Here is a 15,072-nt window from a genome sequence, read left to right as displayed (position 1 = left end):
ACGCGTCGTGAAAACCCTCTATACGGAAATGAAAACAGTTTAGCGATTTCCCGTTGTGATTCGGCCAGAAACGTCAAGATTGTGAGGCGAACAGCTCGTTTTGGATATAATGGCTTGGATATTCCATTTCCTTGGACTCTTGGGGATTTAAGAAAAAAGTTTTGGGCAAAAAATCCCCGCAGTGGCTAAAGGGACAAGGAAAAAGGTATGAATGCACTACACACGGGCTGCGCTGTTTACGCTGAATTGTTTTATTTTCTATAACTTTGTAGCAGTTGTGTAACTGCTATAAATCATCTTATCCTTTGTGTATATTTTGAAGATTAATGCTTTAAAGGTATAAAAACGTTTATGAATCGAGGTTACAGCGACGCCACAGCCACAAGCTGTACCGTAGACGGTACAGTGAACTAGCTAGGCTATGTGTCCCATTCAATCCTATGGGAAAAGATCGCCGCTACACTTTCGTCATAACTATAGTATATTTACACTTTGAATTTCGTCACGGCATGTATGTCACAGCTACCCTAAGGTCTTACAAAGCTTAGCTAACACTTTTGTCCGATTTCAATATAATGCATTTTTGTGAAATTCAGAGGTCTCGTTAGGAGGAGGCTAGCTAGTGTTATGGATATTTTCTGGCACACAGAGAACACAAAGAAAACACAGAGAATGGTTAAAGTGATATATTGCAAAAGTTTTACGTAATTAATGTGCAATTAATTACAGGGGAGTTACAGAGCAAAAGTGTAATTCAGTTTTACTCCACACAGAAACACATTGAATATATAGCTGGTTACAAGAAGAATAAGTCCAAGCCTATTGGAGAGCAGCCAAATGAATATTTTTACAAACCAATGAAAAAGTTCAACAATTTCCAGTAGCCAATGGCAAGCTTTTAAATGTCTCCGTATATTTAGCTTTTTCCCTTTAATGGTCACACAGACCTACTGTCTCCTCCAAAGACAGGCTGTCAGAACTTCACTCAGTTTAACATAGAGATTTTATAAATAGTCTCCAACCTCTCTACAGCTCATAAATCAGTGAGACAAAAACCCTCTGCATAGGCATTTTGACTACCTCTCATGTCACAGCTCATAAAACATAAAGACAGTTTTGAACAGATCAGAGAAATGTTCAAATGATTAACAAAATACAAAGGAACATGATTTCTTTAACACTAGGTCTCATTGATAGAGCTCCATCCAGCTCACCGCGGGCTCTATTAGTGAGACTCGCGGACAAGAGGCGTTTATTTCCCCCATTGTTTGCAAGGTAGCGTGGCCGAGCGGTCTAAGGCGCTGGATTAAGGCTCCAGTCTCTTTGGGGGCGTGGGTTCGAATCCCACCGCTGCCATAATCTTTAATCTTTAGGGGTGGCAGTAGCTCAGTCCGTAGGGACTTGGGTTGGGAATCGGAGGGTTGCTGATCAAGTCCCAGTACGGACGAAAGTACAGAGTGTGGATTGGTGGCTGGAGAGATGCCAGTTCAACTCCTGGGCATCTTGAGCAAGGCACTGTACCCCCCCCAACCGCTCAGGGTGCTGGTCTAGCAATGGCAGCACACTCACTCTGACATCTCTCCATTTTGTGCATGAATAGGTCCTGAGCATGTGTGTGTATTTCAGGCCTGTGTGTAGTGATTTCTAACAGAGTGTAAATTGTAATTTCCCCACTATAAATAAACAGTATAAATTAATAAATTAATAAATTACCAAAAGGTATTAAATGAGAAAACACTCAACTGGCCCCAACTAGTGCCAAATTCAGCTGCTAAACTTAAAACTAAAACCAGTAATAGAGAACATATTGGCATCACTACACATTTTAACATTGGTTTTGCATAACTTTGGATTAACAAATAAAGACTGGGAAGATGAGAGTGATTGACAGATGACAATGACAGTGGTGATCATAATATGTTGATGATGACAATAATATTGTTGGCAAAATAGATTGAAAAGACAAGTGACAGCCAAAACAACTACCAAAAGATGATGGTGATGATGCGATTGTGATGATGCCCCTGACGGTAGAAGTAGAGATCAGTGCCAGATGGCTTAAAAACACACAGAAAGCTCTTGTTGTGCAGCTCTGCTGAACAGGATTCAGGAAGGTAGAGAGGGATTGGCAGTGGAGCGGGAGGAAAATGCAGGTTTACTTTGTTTTGAGTTAAATTCCCTGGACTGTTTCCTCACTGCCAATAGCACGGGCAGTCTGAGTAATTAGCGTAAACTCACATCGTGTGAATGTGTGTGTCTGTTGTGGTGTGTGTTTTTATTCGGATGGGTGTGAAGGCAACATTTGTGTGCAGTTAGTTTCATTTTTATTTTTATTTATTTAATTTTTTTTACCTTGCATGCACGATCCATTTGAAGGTGAAAAAACAAACAAATTACACCCAAAACAGTAGGTTTGATTTTGTCTGGCAGTGATTTTACATTTGAAGCCCAAGGACACATTAACTCTCTGGCTTCAACTCTGCATGTATGAGGAGACGCAGCTGAGGAGAGAGGTATGAGAGAAGAGTACCCAGAAAATATTTTATGTTGAATAGATGTCGATGTGAATATAGTGACTTTGTAGAATGCGGCGCATTTCATCTTCCCTGGGATCTCTGAAGTTATTTTTAATGAAAGGCATATCGCCAAAAATTCTCTCTAAAACTTCAAGAGGTGATGTTGATACAACTACATGCAAAAAAAGTATGAAGGCAAGTGTAAATTAAGCCCTAAAATAATGTTTACGTATATGCAAATCAAGTTTTTATAGGCTACTACAGGTCCCAGAATTCTACACTCCTGGAGCAGCTACTTTGTTAGAAATACAACAAAAGAGCAAATGGTGTATCTGTTTACAGCGTATAGGCAAACAAACTTGCATTGTTTTAATAAAGAAGAAAGCCAATTAGTGGCACGTTTCCATCATCACCTACTAGATCACTGTGGCTGCCCATTCCTGTTTGATAACGTCATGCAATATTTAAAACTCATCTGATGAAGTCAGAAAATGCAGGAAATAACCATATCATAATTTGTACACTCATTTTTGATGAACATTGCATTTCCTCTGACTGCTTCACAATAAAAACCAACCTATGTTTCGCCAGTTCAAAGCTTTTAACGTGAAGCAGCAGCAGTCGGAAATGTTGGGTTAGCATTAGCAGTAACTTAATACAATCAATTTTGATTGTCACATAAAAATTGTACAAGGTAATTTCAGTAAATTGTAATGTACCATCAAGGTTAGGCAGTATAAATCCCTGGTGGGAATGGTGGACCCCGCCACTAACACTTAGGACTACTGTATAGAGGGGTATTACTGAATGTAAATACATTAAATGGCTGATGCTGCAAACATGCAGACCATATATAGTATCAAAAACAGGGTTTTATTTAATTAAAATCTTAAATTAATCTGAAATCATAATGATTGAATATGCACGTTGCCAGCTGTCAATTGTGCACTGTGAAGAAAATGGAGAAAGAGGCGCTAATATAGCAGCATTTAACAGACAGGAATAGGAACAGGCTCGGGAATTTGTTTGACATCTGTGAGACATTTAGGTGTCAATTTCAAAAAAACAAAGCAGAAAGCAGCTGACTGTGAACGTCGCTTCAACTTTTGCTTCACTGCTATATATAAATGTGTTTCCAAAGTTAGTCCAATCCGCTGTAAAATCATCAATTTAACATCAAATGTTGGTTGGGAAGTAGAGAGCCAAGGGAAACAAAGAGGAGGGAAATGGGAGAGGAGATATGAAGAGAAAAAGGAGGAGTTGAAGGACTCTTTCTGAGGACAATAGGACAAACAAACAGAGAATAAAAGGAGACACGAAAGGACGGCAATGAGAGGAGCATTTTTTTTTTTTTTTTTTTTTTTTTTAACAGAAGTCATCCTTTATTGCCACGTAAGAAAGTCGTATATAGAACAATGGTGATATACTGTCCAATGGCAAATCATCAACAAAAGAAGAACAAAAATATCCCTGTCATCCCTCTCCAAAATAAGGAAAACAGACAAATTCATAAAAACACTATGGTAATATATTTCTGGGACAAAACGTCTGCTATATCTCTTTTTCTAACAATATTTGAATAGTACCAAAATACAGCTTTTTCATAACTTGATGTCACAAATTATAAAGTCACTAAACAGTAAAAGGACAATGGGGCATCACGGTGCATATTATAAGCTACTGTGCAAACAAAAATAGTGGGAGATGGGCTCTACCATAGAAAATATGCTTTACTAGTCACGCATAAATGCAGTGCTGGGGCCATATGTATCCATATACACATATGCCTAAATACCACAAACTGGTCTGGACATCAAAAATAGAAAATTGGATCTCATATAAGTTTGCATGTAATGCATGATCAACACCAAAATGAGTTAATCAATGAGTTATTCTATAAAAGGATATGCTCACTAATGGATAGTAGTTATATCGCAAATAGCTTATTGATTCTTCAAAGGTAAATACCTTGGCTCTGGACCATGGTAGCAGAGGTCAATAACCAGAGTATTTTTTTCACATCCGCTGTGATTGATATCCTGACGTTAATTCTAACAGCAAGTATATTTAATATAGGTTCATGATAAAAAAAAAATCATACATATAAAGCACACCATAGGAGCAGAACCCTTTTAAAAACAGATGTTGAGCATAACTGGACAACAAACACTTTATCTCCTCTGTCTCCGTGTGCAGAAGCTCCAGATTGGTGAAAACATTGCGCATAAAGACTGATGCTATACAAAGTCGTAAACATAGCTGATGAGATCCCCTTTGATAATACTGATATATTGATTATTTTTTCTTTTGATCATACAGATGCTGCTCCTCATAGGCTGTAATGTTTACAACGCTATCAAGTCCAGCAAACAGCGACGGCAAAGGATAGAAAAGAGTGGAGGAAAACCTGGTAAAAACTTGTGTTTAAGCCCTTTAGTGTCATCCCAAATGTACTGTACATACCCCACTTTCTGATCATGAGAAAGCTGCTCTTTCTTTTCTTTAATGAAGAAAGTATTCTAACGAGTATTCTGCTTTTTATCTGCTGTGATTAAGGGGGAAAAAAAGTCTTTATTTAGTACCTCCCCACCTAGAAATAAATATTTACAGACAACTGCATTGTCCTGATTCAGACTGACATCAAGAACAATCCATGCTTCACATATTTACGTAGCTTAAATGTGATACACAGTGTAAAGAAACACTCAACCCAACAGGAGCTGAAAAATGACATGTTCCAGTGCATGTTAGTAATGGCCAATCTGTCTGGAGGAACTAGTGATTGATTTGGGAATCTGCATTAATGATCAAAACAAGTCTGAGTGTCTGTAACAATACTGTGTGTGTGTGTGTGTGTGTGTGTGTGTGTGTGTGTGTGTGTGTGTGCGTGTGTGTGTGCGTGCGCCAACTGTCATCTCTGATTCACAGCTTTCCAAATGGAGCTGTTAGCTCTCACGTGCCGTGCGCCGCCATCATTTTGCGATATCAATAATTCAAAGCTTCCTCCCTATCAAGTATTGACATTAAGTCCCTTTTCTGTCTTTGTGTGCCACTGTGGACCGAACCTCTGTCGCAGCACCAAAGCTCTTCCCCCACGTTTCTCTGGGTTTCAGTGATTAAAGACCAAAGTGAGAACTTGTAAAGCCCCCCTGGCCACTGGTCCCAGTGCAGCTCCTTTTTCTGTGTCTTATTGAATATTCCTTGTAGATATTCCACTGTGTGGTTTTCTCCCGGCGGCTGGCTGCTCTGCTGAACAAGAGAGGCTTGATTTCAGCACAACTTGTCTAATGGGGTTGCTTTTTTTGTATTAATAAGCCTCGCTCTCTCTGCTGAAGCAAGAGAGAAGAATTTGGACCGCAATCCCAATTTTCATATCCCATTCATATCTCGCCTGCCACTTTCTGCCTCTCAATGAAGCTTATGTGGGCTAGTGAGAGTAGGTAAAAAGAAGTGTGTCAAAGGACACATATGACTGTCCACAGTATAACAGTGGGGGTCAGTGCGGTAACAGTGATAGCAGTGTGGACCATGCCAAAGAAAAGGTAGAAAATGCAGAAAAATACATAGTCAAAAAAATCATGTTGTGTTACCAAGGTAGCTGGTGTGCGATGCTTCAATGTAAATCAAGGGCACGAAAGATCCAAGGCTGAACACAGCACACACTGCAATGCGTCATTTACTTTGGAATGCAAAGTGTCCTCGCCAGACATCAGACTTTCATTTTGATAAAGCCACTAAATAGATTTAGTTTTACTTGCCTGAATGATATTAAAAAGATTGGTGTAAATTCAGTCAAAATATTGCATTCATAAAAAAAAAAACACATCCAGCAGAAATGTTAACACCACATGACATCAGGCTGCATGCTTCACTGGCCTGATTCTTGCTCCTGCCTCTGATGCTGATCAATGTGCCGGTGAACCGCTGCACCCTCTAACTTGGGTCTGATTCCTATAATTAGGCCAATTGCACATCCACTGTTCATTTGACTTCCATTCAAGCAGGAAGAAAAATAATAATACAGCAAAACCTTTAAGCTGTGGAAGGCAGTGCACCCACAGGACTTTCAGGAACCTGAATGGTTTGGAGCAATGAGTTCACACTGAGTGGTCATCCCTAATTTTGGAACCCATTTGGCAGTGTCACGGTAGGGAGTAAGACACTAAGAGGTGAAGGTGATCACTGACACTTATAATGCAAGATGTCAGTTACTACAGAGTGGCCAGCTGGGTAGGGGAAGTTTTGATTGACTAGTTTGACTAAAGGCCTGGTCACACCAGAAAGTGGCACAGCGAAAATCATTGACGTGTCCTCCCAAAATATTTGGTTCTAGATGTTTGGTGACGTAATGACTCTTTGCAGGGCTAGTTGGTAAACTATTCTCAAGATTTAAAGAGTTATTTATTTGCTTGGTCATTTAATAAAGATTTGAGTTGTACCAGTGACGCCTGTCTCAAACTGTTTGCAAACAATGCCTTATTTGTAGAGCAGTTTATACTCAGGCAGAGGAGGTTAAATCAAATGGATGAATGGGGCGAGACAGCTGATAAGCAACGACAGCTTTCTCCATTTTCAACGGGATCTCGTGGGAAGCCATATAAATAGCACGCCAATTTTAAGGACATTTTGCGTGTCATGTCAATGCATGTTAAGCTTTTCTTGTGTCAGTTTAAAACACGCAGTTAACATTGTGAGTGCAAATAAAACTACTTTGTTAGGTTTAGGAGAAAAATAAGATCATGGTTTAAAATGAGTATGTTTGTTCTGTAAATTATGTACGTAAGTAAAGTTACGTACGTAAGTAGTCAAAGTAAAAACAGTCATCATAGACTTTTAGTTTCACACGGGACAAGAACAGCAGTCTCCTGGGTAAAAGTCCTGTGTTTTTTTTTTTACCTATCCATCCACACCGACCTTCTCCCTATGAGGACTTTAACGCTCATTGTACTACGTCACAATATAAGTCAGTAGAGACTTACGCCCCCTTCACATTGGTACAGTAGATATGGCTGCGAAACAACCAGAAGTTATTCATTTCCTATAGAGATTCGCAGACCGCATGTGAATGGGTCCGAACCGATGCAAACGAGTGCGGTGCAAAAAAAATCGGGTCCATTGGTCATCCGGATGTGTTAAAAAAGTTGAACTCATACGACAGGCAACGGACGGTTCCTATCCGACAATCCGAGCAAAAGTTAGCGTTGCTATGGTACTGATAAACAAATGTGAATTCTTAACTTTTAATAAAAATTATTAGTAATTATAGAAAGGGGTAAAAGATTGATTCATTTTGGAGTATGAGAAAAGTTCTTCCGTGCAGAAACAATGCGTGGGATACCTGCTATGGCTAAGTTGGTTAGCAACAGACATCAAACTATTGACATTATACCGATATATCACATTTTACATTACATGTCATTTAGCTGACGCTTTTATCCAAAGCGACTTACATTTGCTATATATGTGAGCAACTATGGGTTAAGCGTCTTGCTCAGGGACACATTGGTTGATGTATCGCAGTGGGAATCGAACCCAGGTCTCCCACACCAAAGGCATGTGTCATATCCACTGCACCATCACCACCCAGAAAATCGTCACAGGTCGGAATCGAACCCTGGACCTTCTGCGTCGAGGAACAAACCTCTATATATGTGCGCCAACTGAGCTAACCCAGCCACATTTAACCGACCTAACGTATCAACATCCTGGGCAACTTTTCGTCGTTCTAGTCTCTCCGCCATTTTTTTTTTCTACTCACTTCCGACGCTTTCAACGGTGTAGTACGACGTCCACTGGGGGCGCATTGCGTATTACGGAGCTGATTTCAAGTGCCAGTGTGAAGGCGGCGTTAGAAATGACACGAAATGACACGCGGAGAGCCAATAATGCGTTGTGATAGCATGTGAAATTACTTAAGAAAGAAAATTTGGTGATATCAGGCTGCCATTTTGGACTCTTCGGCTTTGAGGGCTTGCTATTGGTCAACAGCGCAAATTCACATTTCAAAGTTCACCAAAGTTGAACTCAACACGATAAATTTGCGTGCATTTACTTTGCCTTCATGAGCGAGTCCACTGTTGCCATTAAAAATAATTGATTTTGCAGTTTAAAATGCTGGTGTGACTTTATATATGATACTATATAAAAGTGATTAATTCTATACCCAATTCATAAGTTTATGCTGTTCTGGGTTCTGTGTGTCTCATAAACATTAGTGGAAAAAGTGGGAAGTGGGAATCTTAAAAAAAAGACAGAAGCAACAGAACCTTAAGTTCTATCAACAGAAAATCTTCAAATTACAAAAGCACTCAAAAATGAGAAGGAATAATGAGGAATAATCAATATTTAACTTTTTTTTTCCTGTGGAACTGGTAGGCTTTCAGTTGTCTATTAGCCACTGAATGTACTTATTATAACAGTATGTTGAGCCAGTAAAAATTCTACATCGTATCACCAAATTGTGTTGTCAAAATGTAGAAAAACAAGAATGTCACAATTAATGATGAACACTCACTGTTCCAGGGCTCCTACTGGCTCTGTTACTGAGCTGGCTGTTTTGAGCCTACAGACTACCTCTGTCCTTTAGTCTCTGCTTTGGCATTTTTTGTCTGACTGACTTGTCTGATGAAAAGTGTCAGGCATGACTGCCTCCTGAACCCAGTCATCTGTAGGGCCTGACCCATTCAACAGCGACCTAGCCAGCGTAACCACTTCCCCGCTTTCTATCAGGTTTATTTTGGCTGTTACCATGAGGGATGAGGGATTTTTTGTTTGTTTACTTACTGTTTCCACTGCCCTGCCTGCTTACCAATTGTTCCAGTGGCTGCTTTTGCAGAGCTGAATGGGCTTTAAGGGTGGAGCAGTATGTGATGGCGAGGAGGGTTCATATTTGCACATTTCCGCCTTGCTGGATTAACACAATTGGGTCTGATAATGCACATCCCGAGCAAACATTGACCTTCTTCTCAACTTTGTTGCAAACAAAACCACCAGCTGTCAAGAAAAGGAAGAAATAAAAACATAGTGGAGGCAAAAAAATGCGCAAAGGATTCTCATCATAACTCCATTTATATACGATCCATTTGTTTGAGTTGTTTGTTTGAGTTTGGACTCCTTAAGAGACAATATTCATATGCCGAAGTTGGATACACACACACACACACACACACACACACACACACACACACACACACACACAAAGCCAGACGTAGAAAAAAGTTATAAAGAGTGAAATGTGCGCAGTGTTCAAGAGGATACACAATGGTACAAAATTGCAAACTGAATTACATTTTTTTTGGCACACAATCAATCACTTATATTTCTTGCTGGAACAATGCACACCAATCATGCCTTTCAAGGTGGGGGGTGAGGGTGAGGGGGGAGGATGAATTATTATTATTCACTGTCTCATCATGACTGTACTCCACTATCACAGAAAAGATTCTTCACAGCCCCGTTTTTGTTTCTCGCAGAAATTTCTCCTTTTGAGACCATGGAGGGAGCAAAGAAGGAAAAAAAAGGGGATGAAAAGAAGTGAAGAAGAAAAGAGAGATTAAGAGAGAAAAGGCTTTGTATATTCATATATATATATATATATATATATATATATATATATATATATAAAAAGCATAATATCAGTTATCGCTACAAAGGGCCAAGGTCTGGAGTTTCACAGTCTTTCATGTACAACAGGCGCAGTAAGAGAACGGACTCCCGACTGTGATGATGCCTGCCGCTCTGCACTGTGGGAGCAGAGGGAAAGCAGAGTCCACCCTGTAATGTATTCTGTGTGTGTGTGTGTGTGTGTGGGTGGGTGTATAGGTGACATATTTGTAATGCTCTGATGACTTCTTAAATCCTGTTCCTTGCTTTCAATTTGGTCTTAGGTTTCCTGTCTTATGACCCTCGAGACAGCAGGGGTTTTCCGCAGCTTGAAGGCAAAAAACACCCCCTCCTGCACACCCCTTTATCTAAACGCTCAACTGGCTTAGCTGTTTCATCTTTTGATTTAGGAGCTGTAGTATTAGACCTCCCCCCCTTTGTACCTCAGATCTACATGCAGTCTGGATACACAGTGTGCCCAAACGGAGTGTACCTCTGCTAGAGCTTCCAATAAAAATGTGTCACACTGAAATAGTGTCTTTTTTTTCCTCAACAGTTTGTCATGTACATCTCTCTTATACGTACATGCTTTAAAGGTCCAGTGTGTAACGTGTTTAGTTGTTCATTATCAAAATCTGTGTTGCCCGTTCACAAACTTGTCCTTTTTCATGAATATTTACCACCACCATCAATTCCAAGTATTCCTTTTGGCTTGAAATTTTACATTTGCATTCGCATGAACTGGGGTAGACGCTCCATATTCATGCGCCATCTTGAAATACGTTAGCCGGTAAGGGACATACAGGACATACTGCTCCGTCTTTCGCGTTTTTCGCTGTCACATGATAAACTCACAGGTGCTGCTAATGCTGCTAATGGGTATCGTCGCTTCCCGGCCCCGGCAAGTTTGAAGAAGGAAACATGGAGGACCACACGTATTCAAAATCCTAATTTCAGGAACAGGAGTCTTCTTCTTCGCCCAGAAAAAGAAAAAGGATATTGAAAAGAGCAAGAGACCGGCTTTTTGAAGCGTGAAGGCTACCGCAGCTGTAATACGTACTTTGAACTGCGTGGTGCGAGAGAGCTAATTGCGATATATGATCTCAACGCTAGATGGGAGAAATTCCTACACATTGGACCTTTAAAATGGACAATTCATATATTTTTTTGCTTGTGCTTTGGTCGGATCTTTCTATTTTAATGTGGCTAAGCATTGTCTCATTACAATCTGATCGCTCAAAAATGCATCTTTATTGCAAATGTAAAGAGGGTCTTAGAGGTGGAAGTAGCACTTTAGATAACAAGGTCAAAATGATATCTGTGGCTGCAGCTGCTAATAAATCTCACATCATTACAACACAAGCAAATAGGCTCGGAGAAGCCCATAGATTTGGCCTATTTGTCAGACTTATTTTACGGATTTATTTTTATGAGAAATATAACCCAGATAGTTTTTTTCCCCCCCTGCTGGTTGTGATGTTTTTTTTTCCAGCTAGAGCTTGAGTACAGTGAGTGATCTAATCAAGCCTAGTTTCTTGTGGCAGTGTCTTCTTTTACCAGCTAAAATAAATGTGGTATTTTTACTTCTGTTATATCCACTTTTAACAGTAGTTGCTTGCTTTTGTCTAAAACTAGAAAAATATGACATCCTATGCAAAATCTGCGCAGAAATACAATGTTGAGAAGCCAAAGTTTACATTTGGTCCACGAAATATGTTAGGCATATAGTTGCTCAGTTGACCTGCTGTGCTGTCTGTGATTGCTTTAACTTATACATACATAGAATATATTTTTCATTTAATAGGTCATTTTGTCCACTTCCAGTATGATGAAGGCCAAGCCTGACCACAGCTACACTAAAACCGCTTTGTTTTATGCACATTTTATTTGTTCTTTTAGAGAAATTGTTCAACATTTTGTTGCGTTACGCTGATAATAAGAATAAGTTACTGTGTCTAGAAAAGAAATAGTCTGGCACATATACCACAAAGTCTCTTTTTTACAGTTTGTCTTTTGTTCGGTTTAAAAAAAAGGCTAGGTATATCATAAATTAGGGAGTTCTTGAGATGCTTGTATGCAGATTTTGTTATTGTACTATTGGACAGAACCAGTCTAGCTGTTTCCATCCCGTTTCCAGTCTTTGTGCTAAGCTAAGTTAACTGACTACTGGCTTTAGCTTCATATTTAAAATGCAGACATAAGTGGTAGCAATCTTCTCATCTAACTCTTAGCAAGAAAGCAAATGCACATATTTCCCAAAACTACTCCTTTAATTGTACAATTGTACAGTTGTTAATAGTTTTCTAATTCAAAAGTATTTATGTTTACCAAACTGTACCCTGTCATTGAATGGATGGGGTGGGTCATTCTGACGTACTGTAGCTGTCATTTCTAAAAAGTTATCTCAGAAAAAGTTTAATCCGAGAGTTTTACACCACTATGATAGTCTAAATTCACTGATAAAAATGTATTTTTGGGGAAGCACTAAACTGAGTTAAAAAAAAAAATGCAAATCGACTAATTAAAAAACAAAACAAATATGTACAAATTAAACTTAACATCAGCCTTCTGTAACTGAATTCTAATGATTGGTACTTTAAAAAAAAAAAACGTATTGGTCATACCCTGGTTGCGGGAATTTCTACAGGATACGTTTCTGTGTGTTTGTGTGAAAATATGTGTCTGCATGAATGTGTGTGTGTGTGTGTGTGTGTGTGTGTGTGTGTGTGTGTGTGTATGTATGTATGACAATAATGTCTGTGGAGCCTCTGCTAGCTCCAGCATCATCCAGATGCTGCCTCCCTGCCTCTTTATCCCTCTTCTGGGCCAGCTGTCACCACACAGACGAGATCAGAACAGAACAATGCCAGTGTGACAGCCTCCATTCTTTGTGCTGGAGCCTTGCGGAAAAGGGGCGACCTTCAGCTGCAGATCTTATGAAGGCGCTTCTGAATAGCCACAGTACAAAGCTCTGCATGTCTGCAGTCCAAAGCCCAGCGCCTGCATCACGTGTGTCTGTTTCAAAGCCCTCGGGAGATTTTGGGGGGTGCAAATCGTTAGGGAATGTTATTCCTTCCAAACCTTTCAACGCTTTGTTGGGCAGATGAGCAGAATTTTTGTTGCGAGGTTTGTGTGTAAACTTGCTGTGTTTCTTCTTTCCCATGATGCTTCGGTGCCTTACACTTAATCCCTTATATTGCTTCTCAGGTTTGGTTCATAAAGCCAATCCATTTTATTATCAACAGTTTCCCACTTTATTATCTGTGTGTTGTTGCACTGTAACGCTCAGATATTGTCATCGTTACCGAGTAGATATTAGCTGTGAGACAACACTCTAATATCACCACCAAGTGTACGTATACACATCCCTGCTCTGTAGGCTCTTTGAAGTCATGGTTACAGATGCCACCAACTTGGACGTCATCCGTGATTTGATTGGTAAACTCTGTTTGTGAAACGAGGACCACTCAGACACAGTGTCACTGTCCCACCACAACGAGCCACACAAACACACACATAGATCTGCACTTTTGACCAACGCAGGAGCTGGTGTCTCCACTCAGAGATTACTTGTGCCACCACACCACATGCATCCTTTGCCCCTCTTTTTCTCCCTTTCTTCCTCTCTCACACAGTCACCTCTGTCTTGCTGTTGGTCACAAAGTAGGGCTGTGTGGGGAGGAAGTGTTGGCTGTGGCTGTGGACTCTGGTGCTGTGAAGCTGGTTGGGCTCCAGCACAGTACACTGAGGCTTCTTGTGCCCATAGGTCTTCCTCCGGCCCACCGTCTCAGTCCCATCCCAGGCCTTCAGCCCCAGCCCCATCGTATGCCCAGCCGCGATTGTGTTGGAGCTGTAGGCCATTGGGCGGCCCATTGTAGCCGAGCTGGAGCCAATGGGGGTCTCGGCGGCCCTGGAGATACCCAGGGATGTGCGACCTGGCATGGTCCCTGCCATGTGTGCCAGGGAGGTAGCCCCAAGGCCTGGCGGCTTGCTACTGTGGCTATGACCATGACTGTGAGTGTGAGAGCTGTGAGAGCTGTGAGAGCTGTGGCCCATGTGACCATGGCTGCCTTTGGGTTTCTGGCCATTCAGCTTGAGTCCCCCCCCTCCTCCGACACCGGCTATGTGCCGTTCTGTCGGGAGGGTTGAGACGGAAGAGATGCTGGGCATCTCGGTGATATAGGTGGCCACCGGCTCAGGAGTCAGTGGACCCAGGGAGGTCATAGGAGTCATGTTGGTCATCTGGTTATGGGAAGTCATGGGTGTCATAGAAGTCATGGGCATCATAGACGTCATTGGGTTCATGGAACTCATCTGGCTCATGTTAGGGTTCATGGAATTGGATACCATTTGGTTGGAAGCCATGGGGTTGGTAGTCATCGGAGGAGTCATCGAAGACATGTTGCTCATTGAGGGTCTGGAGTTGCCCATGGGCTGGAGAGGCAGCCCGCCCTTTGTTGGCAGCTCCACCATCAGCCGACGCTTGTTGTAGACTTCACCATTGTACTTGGCAGCTAACAGAAGAGGGAAAGAGAGGGATGGAAAATTAATGAAAATGTTAAGTGGACATGAAAGAGCAGCTGAAATCTTGGGATAAATGTTGAAAATTGAATTCCTTCAATTTGACTGTCAAGTGTGAAAAAAAAATCAATATCCTCAGCTTGTCTGTTTTGCTACTGTGGAACAGAAAGAAAATAAAACTGTTCTATAGAGTGACTCATAAAATAAGACTTTCAGCAGTTTGCAGATCAGCTGCAAACTAAGACATGCACATGTGAGCCAACAACACACTGGCAGAAGTTTGGATAGAAAACATCCCATCCCTTTTTACTCCCACTATCTGAAAAGGTCATATAACAAACCCCATATATTTTAACTTTGTTAGTCAGCCTACCCTTATTTACTGTAACTGACCAAGCAGGGTGTCAGGGCTACTACGCCTGCATAAAGAGGC

The 15,072-nt window shown here is 40.9% G+C and overlaps 1 protein-coding gene and 1 non-coding gene across 3 annotated transcripts in view; one reads left to right on the top strand and one right to left on the bottom strand.

The window, feature by feature from the left end:
- The first annotated feature begins 1,274 nt into the window (after nucleotides 1-1,274).
- On the top strand, nucleotides 1,275-1,356 carry trnal-aag. The gene has a single exon. It is a non-coding gene; the product is annotated as a tRNA-Leu (tRNA).
- A 7,510-nt stretch (nucleotides 1,357-8,866) lies between these two features.
- The window catches only part of shisa9a (shisa family member 9a), a 61,515-nt gene continuing 55,309 nt past the window's right edge, over nucleotides 8,867-15,072 (bottom strand). Inside the window, exons 4-5 of one of the 2 annotated variants that reach the window (XM_031297995.2) lie at nucleotides 11,258-14,632; nucleotides 8,867-10,706 (exon numbers count right to left, since the gene is read on the bottom strand). In XM_031297995.2, coding sequence (XP_031153855.1) covers nucleotides 13,746-14,632 — 887 coding nt within the window. In that variant the 3' untranslated portion in view covers nucleotides 8,867-10,706; nucleotides 11,258-13,745. Of the gene's footprint in view, nucleotides 10,707-11,257; nucleotides 14,633-15,072 lie in introns of those variants that run through there. The other variant, XM_031297996.2, reaches the window with a different exon arrangement.

Source organism: Sander lucioperca, chromosome 22, assembly GCF_008315115.2.
Source record: "Sander lucioperca isolate FBNREF2018 chromosome 22, SLUC_FBN_1.2, whole genome shotgun sequence".
NCBI lineage: Eukaryota > Metazoa > Chordata > Actinopteri > Perciformes > Percidae > Sander > Sander lucioperca.
The sequence above is the reverse complement of the archived record's forward strand: the minus strand, read 5'-3'. Positions and strand labels throughout refer to the sequence as shown.